At 52.9% G+C, this 14,147-nt stretch overlaps 1 protein-coding gene across 3 annotated transcripts in view; it reads left to right on the top strand.

Moving 5' to 3' along the window:
* Positions 1–14,147, top strand: part of RPH3AL (rabphilin 3A like (without C2 domains)) — a 140,530-nt gene that overhangs the window by 42,611 nt on the left and 83,772 nt on the right. For all 3 annotated transcript variants that reach the window (XM_087440675.1, XM_087440674.1, XM_087440673.1), the window contains exons 2-3: positions 8,237–8,348; positions 13,075–13,218. In XM_087440675.1, coding sequence (XP_087296801.1) covers positions 8,237–8,348; positions 13,075–13,218 — 256 coding nt within the window. The remainder of the gene's footprint in view (positions 1–8,236; positions 8,349–13,074; positions 13,219–14,147) is intronic.

Below are 14,147 nucleotides of genomic sequence, written 5' to 3'. Positions count from 1 at the left end.
GCCTCGTGCATAATTAGAGACTCCACAGAGTTTCCTTGGGGGTTCAGACAGGCCTTTGAGGCCTCCTGTCTGAATCTCTCATCCTCGCCGTGCGGTGTGACAGGTGGAGGAGATGTTGATGTCTGGGCTCACCTCATCTCGCTGCTATTATCATGTTTCCCGTATCATAGTAACGGAGCAGATGTCAGGGCCTGTTGCTACGGGTCCCTGGAATATTAACAGCTGGGTGGAGAACTGAGGGCTCTTGCACGGTGTCCTTGAGGCCTCAGGACGCAGCAGCTTGGTGGCAAGTATTCTTTCATACTTGTCACTGCTTTTTCTCCCTGATTTGAGCCCTCATCTCCTCCCTGCCACCCCAGCCCATGCACAGCTGGCAGTCGGGGGATGGCAGACTCGGCAGTAGTGAATGTGTGGCCACTCTGCCCTCCTGCACCCAGGGCAGGCATGACTAAAGGATCACAGCGTTTCTTCCTGCAGAAGCTGACTGCTGGCTCCGAACCTTTTCTGTGCAGCTCTCTGGGCATCAGCTCAGATTTGGCACGGGGATGAGGCCTCTTCTTCTGGCCTGTGGGGGTGGGGGGCGGAGTGGGTTTTGCTCACCTCTTACATCTCCTCTTTGCCTCCCTTGTCTGGTCTTTTGGCCTTTCCTCTGCTCACAAGTTTGGAAATCAAACTCCGAACAGCTCTGGGAGGGAGTTTGGTTGGATATTGAGGTCAGGGTTGGGACTTTACAGAATGCCATTTGTATCGGTTATGTATTTGCCATGGTAACGCTGCATAACACCCACCCCCAAACTTGGTGGTTTACAACATTTATTCATTGCTCCTGAGTCTGTGGGTCAGCTGCTGCTCTTGGCTGAGCCGTGAATGCCATTCATCACAGTTCAGCAGCTCAGAGAAAACCGCCCGCACCTCCTCATGTGGAAGGATGCACTTTCGTTCTCTTGGTGGCTGTTTGGAACTGGGGTCCTGCACTTGCTGGTGGCTCATGTTTGCCTTTGCCTGTGGTCCCCTCCTAGACCATCCCACCCACCTCCTTCCCGCGCTCTGCCCGCATCGTTTCTTCTCTTCCCCGAGGTCGTCCATTCACACCATACGCTGGGGAGTCCATCGGCTCAGTTGTGTCTGTGAAAGTTTCCCTGAAATACAATCCAGGAGGCGAAAAGGCCAGGGTCTAAAGGTGGGAGAGTTCCCAGGGAAAAGGTGTGGGCGATGGGAGCTGTCCCTGCTTGACCTTGCCCAGGCAGGCGGGCAGGGCCCCCGGGGGTGTGTTTAATCCTCTCTAAGGGCAGGCTGTTCTGCCCTCCGGCTATCTTTCTTGAAGTCTGGTACAGCTCAGAGAGGTGGGCTGCTCATGCTTTCCACCCTGTGTTTGGTGGTTGTAAGTTCTGGAAGGTTGGGGGTCAAGCAGCAGTGTTTCCTGGACTAGTAACGTGGTGTGCTGCCCTCTGGAGTTGACAGGAGTGTGCCCTCACTTCCTCCTCACTTGAGCCTGGGGTGGGGCGAGACCCCACCCCTTTTTAGAGGAGAACATTCGGTGGAGAGGTGTTATGTGACCACCCGGGTCACTCGGGGCTCTAAGGCCAGTGTGCACCGTACCAGATGCTGAGCCCATGACATCCATTAAGGGAGGAGAAGCCTTCTTTTAAGTAGACTTGAAGGTTTGTGGAGAGGTGGCCTTTTTTTTTTTTTTTTTTTGGTGAGGAAGCTTGTTGCTGAGCTAACATCTGCGCCCATCTTCCTCTATTTTGTATGTGGGATGCGGCCACAGCATGGCTTGATGAGCGGTGTGTAGGTCTGTGCCTGGGATCCGAACCCACGAACCCCAGGCCACCGAAGCAGAGCACACGGACTTAACCACTACGCCACCGGGCCAGCCCCAAGGAGGAGGCCTTGTTTTAGTGATTCGAGGACTGTACACATTATTATAAACCAACTTACTGGAGATTTACAGATAGGTTCTTCCATCTTTGAGTTCTAAGTTCAAAAATACAAAATCCATATTGGGCCAATGGAATACAGCTGCCTCCAGCAGAATGTTTTGTAATGAACATTTCCAGATGCACTTTGAGAGAGCGGGCACGAGGCCTGTAACTGAGAGCTCTGCGTGGCTGTGAACGTTACTGTAGTAAAAGTCGTCTCAAAAATACATTTCAGAAGAAATACACTTCTTTTCCCCTTGGAGAATTTATCCTAAGGAAATAATCAGAGATGGGCACAAAGATTTATCTCCCAAGATATCCATTTTAGTGTTGAATATGATAGAACAAAATTGGAAACAATCTATGTGCCCCTAAACAGGAAAATGGTAAAATATATCTAGAATCCTAAGTTAAAATTAAGAATCATGTTTTTCAGGACTGTTAATAATGTGAGAAAGTACAGTGTGCTAAGAAAACAGAGCAAACAGTATATATAATAAGAATTCAATTTTATTTAAAATCTGTACACAAATACCTAGAAAAGAAGGGGAAGATCTTGCATTAAGATGTTGGGAGTCTTCATCTCGGGGTGGGTGACGAGTGAGTATAGGGTGTTTTTCTCTGTAATATTCTGTAGGAGACAGCCCCGTGAGGTTGCATCGTGACTGTTGTCCCGGGTCGGCCGTGCTGCAGCCGTTGTCTGCAGTGACTAGCGCCCAGGGTGACGGGGTTTTGACTTTAGGGAGAGGAGAATTGGATCTCCCTGTAAGAATGTGTTTGTTTTCACAGGTCTGCCTCAGAAAGTTGTCTGGGGCTCACGGACCTCCATCTGCTAGGAATTTTCTCAGGAAATTGTCACCAGGCAACCCCTGTTCCTGTCCCCTGAGACATGGGGGTCCCCTGAGCCCCTGCCCTGCAGGTGTAGAAACGCTCATGAGGGTGCAGCCTGGTTTATCTCACCCAGCGGGGTGCAGGCGGCACCCGGAGGCCTGGAGGGCACACTGGCCCCTGGGGGGTGGGGAGGCAGCTCAGCTGTCAGAGGAGCCCCTGGGCGCTGACCCCACTGTGGGGAGTCCTGAGGAACAGACCGCCTGTGAGTGGACGAGTCACAGAGCGTGGTTGGAGCCCAGCTCTGCTCCGAGAATGTCTGGCTTATTGTCTGAATTCCTCCTTGTCTGGGAAAGGCCATCGCTCTGGTGAAATCAGGTTAATTGAACAGAGATTCACTGAACATCTGCTTTGTAGGAGGACGCAGGCCCCTCAGGGAGCCCACAGCCCAGTGGGGATGGAGAGATGGAAACCTGTCAGTAGAAGGAAGACCTCTGGGGCCGGGTCTCGGGTAGACTACCCATCTCCCCCACCTCCCCCATCAGTGTCTTCCTTCCCCAGCAGAACAGACACACATACACAGACACACAGCCACACACACACACAGCCACACACACACACACAGACACACAAGTGTACACACACACCACGCCTCTCCTTCAGCCTCTTTCCTCTCACAGCTGGAAGGACCTCAACCACAGGCCTGGCTCCAGGTGCCTCTTTCTCCCTTCGTTCACGGAGGAAGGCCAGAGCTCTACACAGCCCTCCTTCCACAGACCTACTGCCTCTGCTTCTCCGGGCCCTTGGCTAGTTCCATCCTCCCCCTGGTGAATGTGTGGGTTCTCCTTCCCTGCTTTTCACTCACCTTCTTTAAGCCCCTATTTTGTTCCCTCATCATTTGATTTTGACAGATTGACGTTGATTAATCAAGGGTGCGGTCCATATTTAACTCACATGGCACTGCTCTTTGGAAGTTTTAAGGACCCTACTCTTAAGAGGGCATGGGCCCGAGGCTGCAGGGCCTTGGGAAGGGGCCCCCCTCACCCTCCTCCTCGAGACCCCCACTGGAGGGGGGGCAGAGCCCAGGAGGAGTGTGTTGGGTGGTGGTGAGCACACAGCTTGGCAGAGCAGCCCCCTGGTCAAGGGGATGTGAAAGCCGGGGACGGTTGGCTGGTGAGTCAGGGAGCTGGCAGCTGGCTCAGACTGAAGAGGTTTGGAAACCTAAGCTGGCTCTGTTGGCAGTTTCCTAAAGTGGCTCCTCGAGCTGCCTTTCCTCTCCCACCATCTGTCCTGACGTTTCTGTGTGTGACAAAGGACAGCTGTGACTTCTGAGGTGCCAGCCACAGCCCAGGGTGGGTGCAGCAGTCCCTGGCGGGGCCCTGAGTTCTCGCTTGGAGCCACCCTGTGAACATGCTCAGCCGCGAACTTTCCATAATTGAAGACCCTGCCAGCCATTGCCCAGGGCCCCAGGTCCCAGGAGGTGACATCCTCTCATCTCCCTAGACCTCTCTGTAGCTTTTGACTCCACGGGCTCATCTTCCCTGAAGCCCAGGAGTGAGAGGGGTAGGGGACACGGGGCTGTCCTCTTCCTCCCTGCCCTGGGGACTAGGCTGGGGTGGGGGCTCAGATCCCACCTCCCAGGTTGGAGCAGCCACCAGCCTCCTGCCCTAAGACCCATCTCCAGTCCCTGCCTGCCACCCATACCTCCCTCCTGCAACTCGGCAGGGCGGAATCAGGTGTCGGAATTACACAGGGCAGTCCCGCCAGCCTGTCTGTCTCAGCTCCCTCGGGTACCGGTAAGGAAACTGAGGCCCAGGGAAGATAACTGACTTGTTCTGGCTTTCTAGTAAGTTTGCATAAAAGCTCGATTTTCACGGGTCTTTTCTCTCCTAGTTAAGTCTTCTTGTCACCTTCCTCCCTGCCACAAAACCCTTCCCTCTGTGCTTATGGCTCTGATCTGATGCAGAGGAAGTAATCTTGGTTAAGGGTTAGTAGACCGGCATAGTTAGGTGTGTGACCTTTCCTCAGTCTCTTAACCTCTCTCTTTTCTCTTTTGCTGAGTAGAAAAAATAATGATTAGACTTAGGAAGAACAGAACAGAATAGCCTGTGGGTGGTCACAGAGCTGTTTTGACTAAAGTTAAAAACACAAAGTAAAGGAGTGGACCTCAAATGGGTCAGAGGACAGATAAATGTTACTTTGGGGGTTCCCTTGCCAGTAAACCCAAAACTGTGGCTCCCTAGGAAGTGACCCAAAGGGGATCAAAGCGGTTCGTTCCCTAGAGATTCATTTGGGGCTGTGAGGAGTGGGTGCGTCTCCACCTGCTGGCTGCTGTCTTCTGGATGTCCCCACTTGTCCCTCCATAAAGGAGGTGATGGTTTGAGCATGAGAGCACACAGGACCCCTTCCTTCTCTCCGCCTCCTCCCCCTACCCAGCCCCACAGCTTTTGGTTCAGAAGCTTCTGCAGAAGATGGAATTCCCATCCTGAGGTTCCCTGGCTTGCTCCTCCCCTCTGGGGTCACCACTGGTGCGCCCCTGCCTCTGGGGGGTGGTGCCTGGCAGAGGAGAGGGGCCACTCCATCCTCATTGTGCCCAGCTGCGGCAGGGTGGGCAGGAAGGCGCAGAACCTTCCCATGGGAGCAGTGCCATGAGACCTGGCGCCCCCTGCAGGCCGAGGCAGGAGCGGCGGTGCCTGTGAGGCCGTGACAGGTGGCCGCCACCACCACCGGGACATCCAGTTTACCCAGGCACAGCCTGTCCCGGTCAGGAAGACGCCCATCACTTCCATTTCTTGAAGCTCCCGGAATATTGAAAAACAATGATAAAGAAACAGGGCTACTGAGCTGTAGTATGTTGTAAACGTTTACTTAGAGCATAGTAATGCTTTTCGCACCCATACCACATACCACATGTGACTGTGCTATTCACAAGATAACGGCAATTTTAAATAGCAAAACAAAACAAACCATTGCGCACGAAAGGCTGGAAGTGGGACACCACTTTAAAGGTGTTTGATAAGCATGCCGTTTTTGACCCCGTCTGTGTTTTCCTGGATTATATGTTAGCCTCGTTTGGAAGAAGGTCGAGACTTGGAGTGTGAGGAGGTCTTTGATGACCGTGGCACCCCAGCAGCCCTCCCAGCGCTGGGCCTGGCCGTGGGGTCTCCACACATGGCTCCTGGGGTCTGAGGGTGCCCAGGGCTCTTTCCTGAGGTGGCTTGGTGGTGCCGAGTGGGATAAAGAGACCACTGTTGTCAATGTCGTGGGCTTGGTCGCTGTGCAGTTCAGTTAACTGCAGTCTGCACGCTGCCCCCTGCTGGTCATCATGGAAATGGGTGACATTGGTCTGAAACAGTGATTCTCAAACCATGGTCTGGGGGTCCGCAGTACCCTTCAGGGGGTCCACAAGGTCAAAACTATTTTCATAATAATGCTAAGACACTTGGTCTCATTCTCTCACAAATATATAGAAGATGAGAAGTTCACTGATATTGTTTCAGATGCCACATTGGAACTAGTCTTTAAGAATCTACTGTCTGTTGCATTTTGGTGCAGTGTGAAAGAATATCCACAATTATCTGGAAAGGCATTTAAAATATTCCTCTCTTTCCCAACTAGTACATATCTGTGTGAGTCTGGGTGTCCTTCACGTACTGGAACAAAACCACATATGGCAAAAGATTGAATGAAAAATCAGCAATGAGCATCCAGCTGTCTTGTTAAGCCAAATGTTACATAGATTTGTAAAAATGTAAAACAATGCCATATTCTAATCGTTTTTGTTTTGAAAATATAGTTATTTTTTGTAAAATATGTGAACATCTAGTGGGTTAATTATTTGATGAATTAGCAATTTTAAAATTCTTTCTCTGTGTTAATTTCTAATATGGTAAATATCAATAGATATAGCTCCTATCATTTGGAGTTCTCAAGAATTTTTTTATAACGGTTTAATGAGATGTAGAGCACATACCATAAAATTCACACTTCTAAAGAGTACAATTCAGTGGTTTTAGTTTATTCACAAAGTTGTGCAGCCATCACCACTGTCTAATTCCAGAACATTTTCATCACCCCAGAAAGAAACCCTGAACCCGTTAGCAGTCACTCCTCATTCCTGCCTTCCCCTGCCACCACCCAGTTCCTGACCACGACCAGTCTCCTTTCTGTCTGTATGCATTTGCCTATTCTAGACGTTTCATGTAATGGAATACAATACGTAGTCTTTTGTGTCTGGCTTCTTTCACTTGACATAATGTTTTCAAGGTTCATCTATGTTGTAGTGTGTATCAGTACTTCATTCGCTTTTATGGTCAACAATATCCCATTGTTGGGATATGTCACATTGTACCCATTCATCAGTTGATGGACATGTGAATTGTTTCCACTTTTTGGCTATTGTGAATAATGCTGCTGTGAACATTCATGTACACGTTTTTGTGTGTGTGGACGTGTGTTTTCAGTTCTCTCGGATATATAACTAGAAGTAGTTTCTGGCTATATGGAATTCTGTTTAATATTTGAGGAACTGCCAGACTAATTTCCAACCTCAATAATTTCAAGAGTGTCCTGTATTTGAGAACCTCTGGTCTAGATGGGATTGGACCAGGGAGTGTGGATAACTCAGTCCATCTTTGTTCTGGGACTGAGATACCCTCAAATTCATCTCTCTCTTCCCCTCCTTTCTCTCTCCCAACATATATCCTTGGTGGCCAGGAGAAAGCCAGGTGAGCTAGACTGCACAAGTTAAACTAGTAGGAAATTCTGGAGCAGGGTCGCCTGCCTGCAGAATTCCCGAGGGTGCCATCTTCATTGTGGTCCTGGTGGATGGCGCCCCCTGCAGTTGTGCATGGTGGCAGTCGTGGCTGCCGTTCTCTGCCCTCCTTCCTGCTCTGGAGAGCACTGGAATCCTTGGCGGAACCTCTTGGGGAGCAGAGTCTGTGAAGATCTTGTTTGCAGAGCCGAGGAAGGTGGCCCGCTTCAGCCGTGCGCGTGTACCTGGGGCCCCCACTGCGGGTCCCCCAGGGTTGGGAGCAGTGTGGGGTTTGCCCACGCTGTCAGCCGTCTGCCCCTGGCCCAGCCCCTCCTGCTAGGTGATGTGCTAAGTACAGCAGGGGCTGCACTTGGAAGGAGCAGGGGTCAAATGCCCTCTGGGGCTTGCCTGCTAAGTGGAAAATTGCTGAGGTGTGCCTCTTCTCTCCTTTCTGATTCTAACCCTTTGATCTCCTACCAGTTATGTCCAATCTTGTTACTTAGTCACGTGATCCACCTAGTGATCCTCCTAGAATTATGAGCTTTTTGAAAGAGGAGCTTTGAGGGAACAGTTTAGCTGGAGGAGTGATTCTGATGGTGAGATTCTAGGCATCAGCGGGGAGCAATGTACTGGGGACAGTTGGAGGGGCCAATGTTTGGTGCCTAAGGGACCCTGTCTGCCATCTGCACCCCACCAATGACGTGCTCTTTCTTTTTCCCTCTTCTCACCTCAGATGTGACTCCCTCCCCTGGCTGGGCGCTCCAGGCCATGGCTGACACCATCTTCGGCAGTGGGAGTGACCAGTGGGTTTGCCCCAATGATCGGCAGCTCGCCCTGCGGGCCAAGTGAGTACCTCCAGGCCCTCCCTGCCAGGCCTCCCCTCCCTGCCCCTGCTCCCGTCCTTTCCTTGGCAAGATTCAGATCCTGGGACCCAGAAAGAGAAGTTTGGACACAAGTGCCTGTCTAATGCACACCATACCCCAGGCCCTGAGCTGGCCACTTCACAGCCATTCACTCATTTAACCACCATGGGGAAATTTATCCCCAGATGAGGAAAGTGAGGGTGGACCCTTTGCCTAGGTCACTTACATTGTGAGTGGCAGGGTTGGGACCCACACTTGGGTCCATCTGACTCCCATGCCTATGTTCTCTGTATCACAGCAGGCTCCAGAGAGCCAGACCGCTTCCTTTGCCTTCTCTGTTAAGAGTGCAAATCCCTCTGTCACTGAACCTTCAGTCCCTGGGCCCCTGGAGGTGGGGAGCCTCTGATCTGGATGCCCACTTCATAGTTGAGTGCCTGGCACGCACAGACAGGACAGGGCAAAGGCTGTCAAATGAACAAAGAGCTGCCCCTGGGCTGAGACACACAGCCAGCCTCGGGGCATCCCAGGCCTCCTCCAAGTGTGTCAGGGTCTTTCTGGTTCTGGTCTGTCCGCTTGGGATCCTGGTTTTCCTGTTATCCCTTTGCCTGGCAACCTGTCGGCTCCCGTTAGGTCAGGCCATCTCCACCTACCGTCCCCCCGTGGCTGGAGACCAGGGGCTCCCAGGGCCGCTCCTGCCTCTCAGTCCTCCCCGCCCCTCTGGGGAGTTGGGGGTCCCTGGTGTCCAGTACGCCCAAGAGTGGCCCCTTCATCTGTCATACCCAGCGAATTACGGGAGCCAGCGTTTCCCAGATTGGACCAAGTTCAAGAAATCTGTAATTAGATGTTATGAGCCTACAGGGGGACAGAGCTGGAACATCAAAGGGGGATAGAAAAGTTAATCCAGAATGCTGAAGAAGAGTGGATCCTGTGTGATTCACAGGAATCGGCAGGACAGTCAATCTGTCCGTCTCGCCTCTCAGCTCCTTTCGGCCCCCGCGGGGGAGGAGACCAGGGATGAAACAGCCCCTCTTCCTCTCTCCTCTGATGCCAGGCGAGATGACATGTCCCCCTGGCAGAACGTGAGGAGCTGGGGAGAGCTGTATTCTTGTACCAGGGCCTGGTATGACTCCTGGTGATCCCCCCAGCGATCTCTTCAGTTTTCCATGACCTTGTCTTGTGCTCAGCAGCAGCCAGAAGCTGTTGTAGCACCTTTTAGGAGAGCAATGCTTTTATCTCCTCCCCCGGGGTGTGCTGGCTGTGATGCCAGGCTCCTGGTAATGCCAGGCTCCGTGAAGGACAGTCCTGCAAATCCCCGCCGGATGCTGTGCCCAAGGGAAAACCTGGGGAAATGACCTTCCATGCCTCCAGCTCAGGTCTGTCCTCCAGCCAACATCAAACATTTTCTAACCCCCTACTATGTGCCGGGCACTGGTTGCATGGCAGTGAACAAGACCAATGTGATCCCCCATCTTATGGCACTGGTGGAGAGAGGTGAGGGTTATACAGATAATTACCCACGTGCAGCAGCTTTGACAGTGGAAACAGGCAGTGGGGCAGAGGGGGTGCCAACTTTATCTTAATGGAGGAGGATTGGGAGAGGCTTCCCTGAGAGTGTGATGCTTAGCTTGAGTCTTAGAGGAAGAGTAAATGTTAGATGGAAATGTAGGGGAGGAGCTTCCAGGCAGAAGGAATAGCATGTGCAAAGGCCCTGAGGTAGAAGGAACATGGCATGTAGAGGGCCTGTCAGGAGGCCAGTGTGGCTTGAAGGCAGAGAGTGATGGGGGGAGTGGTGTGAAAGGAAGATAGAGAGGTGGGCAGGGGCTGGATGAGGCAGGGCCTAGTCCTCCAGAGACTCACATTCTGGAAGGGGAGACAGAAGGTCCCACCTTGCCTCGTAATCATGTTTAAGCCCAGTGATAGAGCTATGCCCAGCCTCATGGGAACTCTGAGAATGGACTCTTAACCTGTCTTGGAGGGGATCAAGGAAAAGCCTCCTGGTGAAGATCATGTCTAAAAGAAGTCTTAAAAAAGACTAGGAGTGAGCCGGGTGGAAGGGGGTTTAGGGAGAGGACAGGTGGAGGGCGCAGCCTGAGCAAAAGCCTGGAGGCACAAGGGAACTAGGACAGTTGTTGGTGACGCACACCATGTGAGGCCAGGTGAGCTGAGAGAGGCGGGCGCCGTAGGGGGAATGTACAGGTGGGTGCTGGGCACCACTGAAGGGTCTTCCTGGGGGTGCAGCCCCGTCTACATCTGGCAGCTTTGGGTGGGGCTCCTTTGGCTGTGTGGGGGGGCATTGCGGGGGAACAAGATGCTCAGTGTCAGCCGTGGCTGTGCGTAGGAGTCAGGGCCTGAGCAGACAAGGGTGGTGACCGGGAGGAGGAGGTCGAATGAAAAGGTGTCAGTCGTCAGCGCTGGTGGGTGATCAGATGGAGGCAGAAAAGGAGGCTCGGAGGATGCCCTGAGGGAGCCTGGCAGGGCTGTGGGCAGCTGCTGGATGTGGGCTCCCCAGGCCAGGAGGCTACCGCCCCCTGATTTGCCTTTGGAAAGCCATCCCCTTTGCCCACCTCTTCCTCCTCTGAGAAATGGGGAGGCTGCCCTGCGGGAAGACGGAGGTCCAGTGGGAGGGGGTCTCCAGCGCCCTGGGCTGGGGCCGGGCCCTGAGCGAGCTGGGTAGGAGCTGCGCCCGCTGGGACGGGTGGCGGTGCTCGTGCTGTGCCCTCCCACCTCTGCTCCTCGGCCTTCCTTTTTCCCACGGAGGGTGCCCCTGCACTTGGGAGTCCTGTTTTCCAGATCCCCTCCACTGGCCCCAGGGCACACACAGAGGGTGATCTGACCCATCACTGACCGCCTGAGTCCTGAAATGCTCACACAGTGAAAACCAGCAGGTGGGGGTGGGGAGTGTCCCTCCTCAGGGCCTAACGCCCCCGGGTCTGCCCAGCATGCAGAAGGAAAGTGGGCTCTGCCCCCTCTGAGGCCTGGCCTCCCTTCCTCTCTCTTCCAGCCCTGCCCCTTTCCCATCCTTTGCTTTCCTCAGCTCTGTGAGGATCCCTTGAAAAAGTGTTGGTCTAGGGCAATGCTCTTTTTTTTTAATTGGAGAAATAAGCCGTCTAGAAGTCTGGCCCCCCAAATACAGTGTATTACTTTATGCCTTCATACCTTTGCACGTGCGGTTTCCTCTGCCTGAACGCCGCCTCGCTCCTTCCATTGGGAAGCACCTATTCATCCTGCAAAACCCTGCACAGACGCTCCTATGGTCAAGCCATTCCTGATGGTTCCACCCCTGATAATTATGGTGTCACCATTAACTACCACTTATTAAGCAATTGGGCACTTCTGTATGCCAAGCACTTTATATGTGAGCCTCGTTTAATCCTCATGGCATCCCTTAAAGAGACAGCTCAGGAAATCAAGGATGAGCAGCTGCCCTAGTTCACACCTGGGAAGGGATGGAGCCAATAGATAAGACTGTCCAGTAGACCCCAGAGTCTGAGTCCTTCGCCTCGACCAGGCCGCTGTCCTTAAAGAGAAAGCATGTGCTTTTTAGCTCTCCTGACTTGCAGTGTCGGCCGGGCAAGAACTGTTGGCTGCCATAGCTGGACGGGGCAGTGACGTGAGACCACCAGTGTCCATGGTGTGTCAGGGAACCACCAGGAAGGCGTCCACATCCCCATCCTCCTACCCTGCGTCCTGCATCAAAGACTCTTGTTGCTTCTTTAGGGAAGGCCTTCTAGAACCGCACCCCCAGACTAGGTTAGCTCTCCTTATTTATACATCCTCCTAATGCTCACCCGCATGTCCCACCCAGCAGCGTGTCCCCCGCACCTAACGAGCCTGCCATCACAGTAGGTGCTCAATGAATATGCGTTGAATGAATAGCTCTTATAATTTTTCATTCAATACATATTAGTGTGATGGATTGGGCATCTGTCCCCCCAGCATATTGTAGTTCTCCAAGGCAAGACTTTGCCATCTTCTTCATCGCGGTGTTCCCAGCACTTGACACAATGTCTTGGAGAAGTCGGGACCCAGGGCAGGGAGTGTGGGTCTTGGTCTGCTGCTGTCACTCTCTCCCGCTCCAGAAAAACAGAAAGGGTTTGCATTCTTCCCCTCCGCCCTGATCGCAGCCTCAGGAGGTGTCCCACCCGCAGCCCAGTGGAATAGAGATGGCTGAGCCCCCCAGCCCCACTGGACCATCCTGCCTGCCCTCACCACCCATCCTTTCGTGCAGCTCTAGTGCCCTCCTGGCCTGGAACCTTCTAGTTTTCAAAATGCTTTGTGAATCTCTTTTATCCTCAAGGTTCAATTTTAACCTGATTACCATTCTTTCCTATCCCACAGTAAACTCCTTCTCACTTTCTTATATGACTCAGATCTAGGTTTTCATTCTTCTCTTGATAATCTCCATGCTTCTCTCGAGAAACCTCACACGCTGTGGCCGAGGCCTTCTCTGTTTGTACAGTGGTCACATTCCGCGCTTCTGCCTCCCAAGGTGCTAAGGTGGTGCCGCGTCTTTGCGGAGCCCGGTAGCTGGCGGGTGGCAGAGCCGGCCTTTGGAGCCTGGCATCTGCCCTGTTCCCTGAACCCCTCGCCCCCGACACACAGCAGCTGGGCTGTCCCCACACTGTTCTCAGGGGGGCTTTGTGGATGGGGCGGGGGTGCAGGAGTTTGCACTGGGGTGCCCTCAGAGCCATCTGTGATCTCTCTTGAGGCTGCAGACGGGCTGGTCCGTGCACACCTACCAGACGGAGAAGCAGAGGAAGAGCCAGTGCCTCAGCCCGGCTGAGGTGGAGGCCATCCTGCAGGTCATCCAGAGGGCAGAGCGGCTCGATGTCCTGGAGCAGCAGAGAATCGGGTAAGGGCTGCTCCCGAGCTAGGGCAGGAACAAGATGAGGGAGGGGAGAGCAAGGGCGCTTAGCGCCAGATCAGGGGGCTGGGAGGCCGGCCTCTCACCCCTGGGAGCTGCTCAGCTCTGCCTGAACATCCCTGGAGTGTAGACGCAGAACCCAGCCCCTTGAAGCCTCACCATACCCCTCTGTGAGGTGTGGGTCGCAGCCGGTGTGTGGACCCCAGGCTGTGGGAGGAGGAATGAGTGTGGCGAAACGCGTTAGGGGCTGTTGAGCTTTGCACGCAGAAGGGTCGTGTGGTTCAGCCAGGGAGAGATTTAAGTCAAGGCTGAGCAGTGGGTGGTCCCATCAAAGACTCCAACAGGAGACGCTCTCAGCTCATTTTGAGCTCTTCTCCTGGCCTCCAGCATCCAGAGCTGACTACTACACAGTCTTCAGACAGCTTCGTTGTGTCTTTTTTTTGTTTGTTTAATTACAAAAGCAATTCATACTTCCTAGACAAGGTGAAAAACACAGCAGAGCACAAGTAGGAAAACGCACATCCCCTGCGTTGCATCGGGCAGGAATTAATTTGATTCTGGTCTGCTTGTTCTTTTTCTATTTATCTTTTTCTATTAAATATATGATCATTTGAAAAAGTCAGACATTGCAGACATGCACAGTTCTAGAAAGTGAAAGCATCACTACAAAGACCACTAATGTCCAAACAGCTTGCTGTATGTGCCTCAATAATGCTGACATATTAGTATCATTTTATTACAAAAAGGGTTTATATCAGACCAGTTGTCGTTTGCTTTTTTCCCCCCATCTGACCTGGCTGTGGCCCCACCCTCTTACAGACTCAGGCAGGGCCCTGCAGGGCCCTCTGCAGACCTGAATGCGCTCCTGCTGATGATTGACATGCCAGCGCTGCATCCCTCGGGCTCCCCCAGGAGGG

The sequence above is a fragment of the Ceratotherium simum genome, chromosome 16 (assembly GCF_057802395.1).
Source record: "Ceratotherium simum simum isolate JZ-2026a chromosome 16, ASM5780239v1, whole genome shotgun sequence".
NCBI lineage: Eukaryota > Metazoa > Chordata > Mammalia > Perissodactyla > Rhinocerotidae > Ceratotherium > Ceratotherium simum.
The sequence above is the reverse complement of the archived record's forward strand: the minus strand, read 5'-3'. Positions and strand labels throughout refer to the sequence as shown.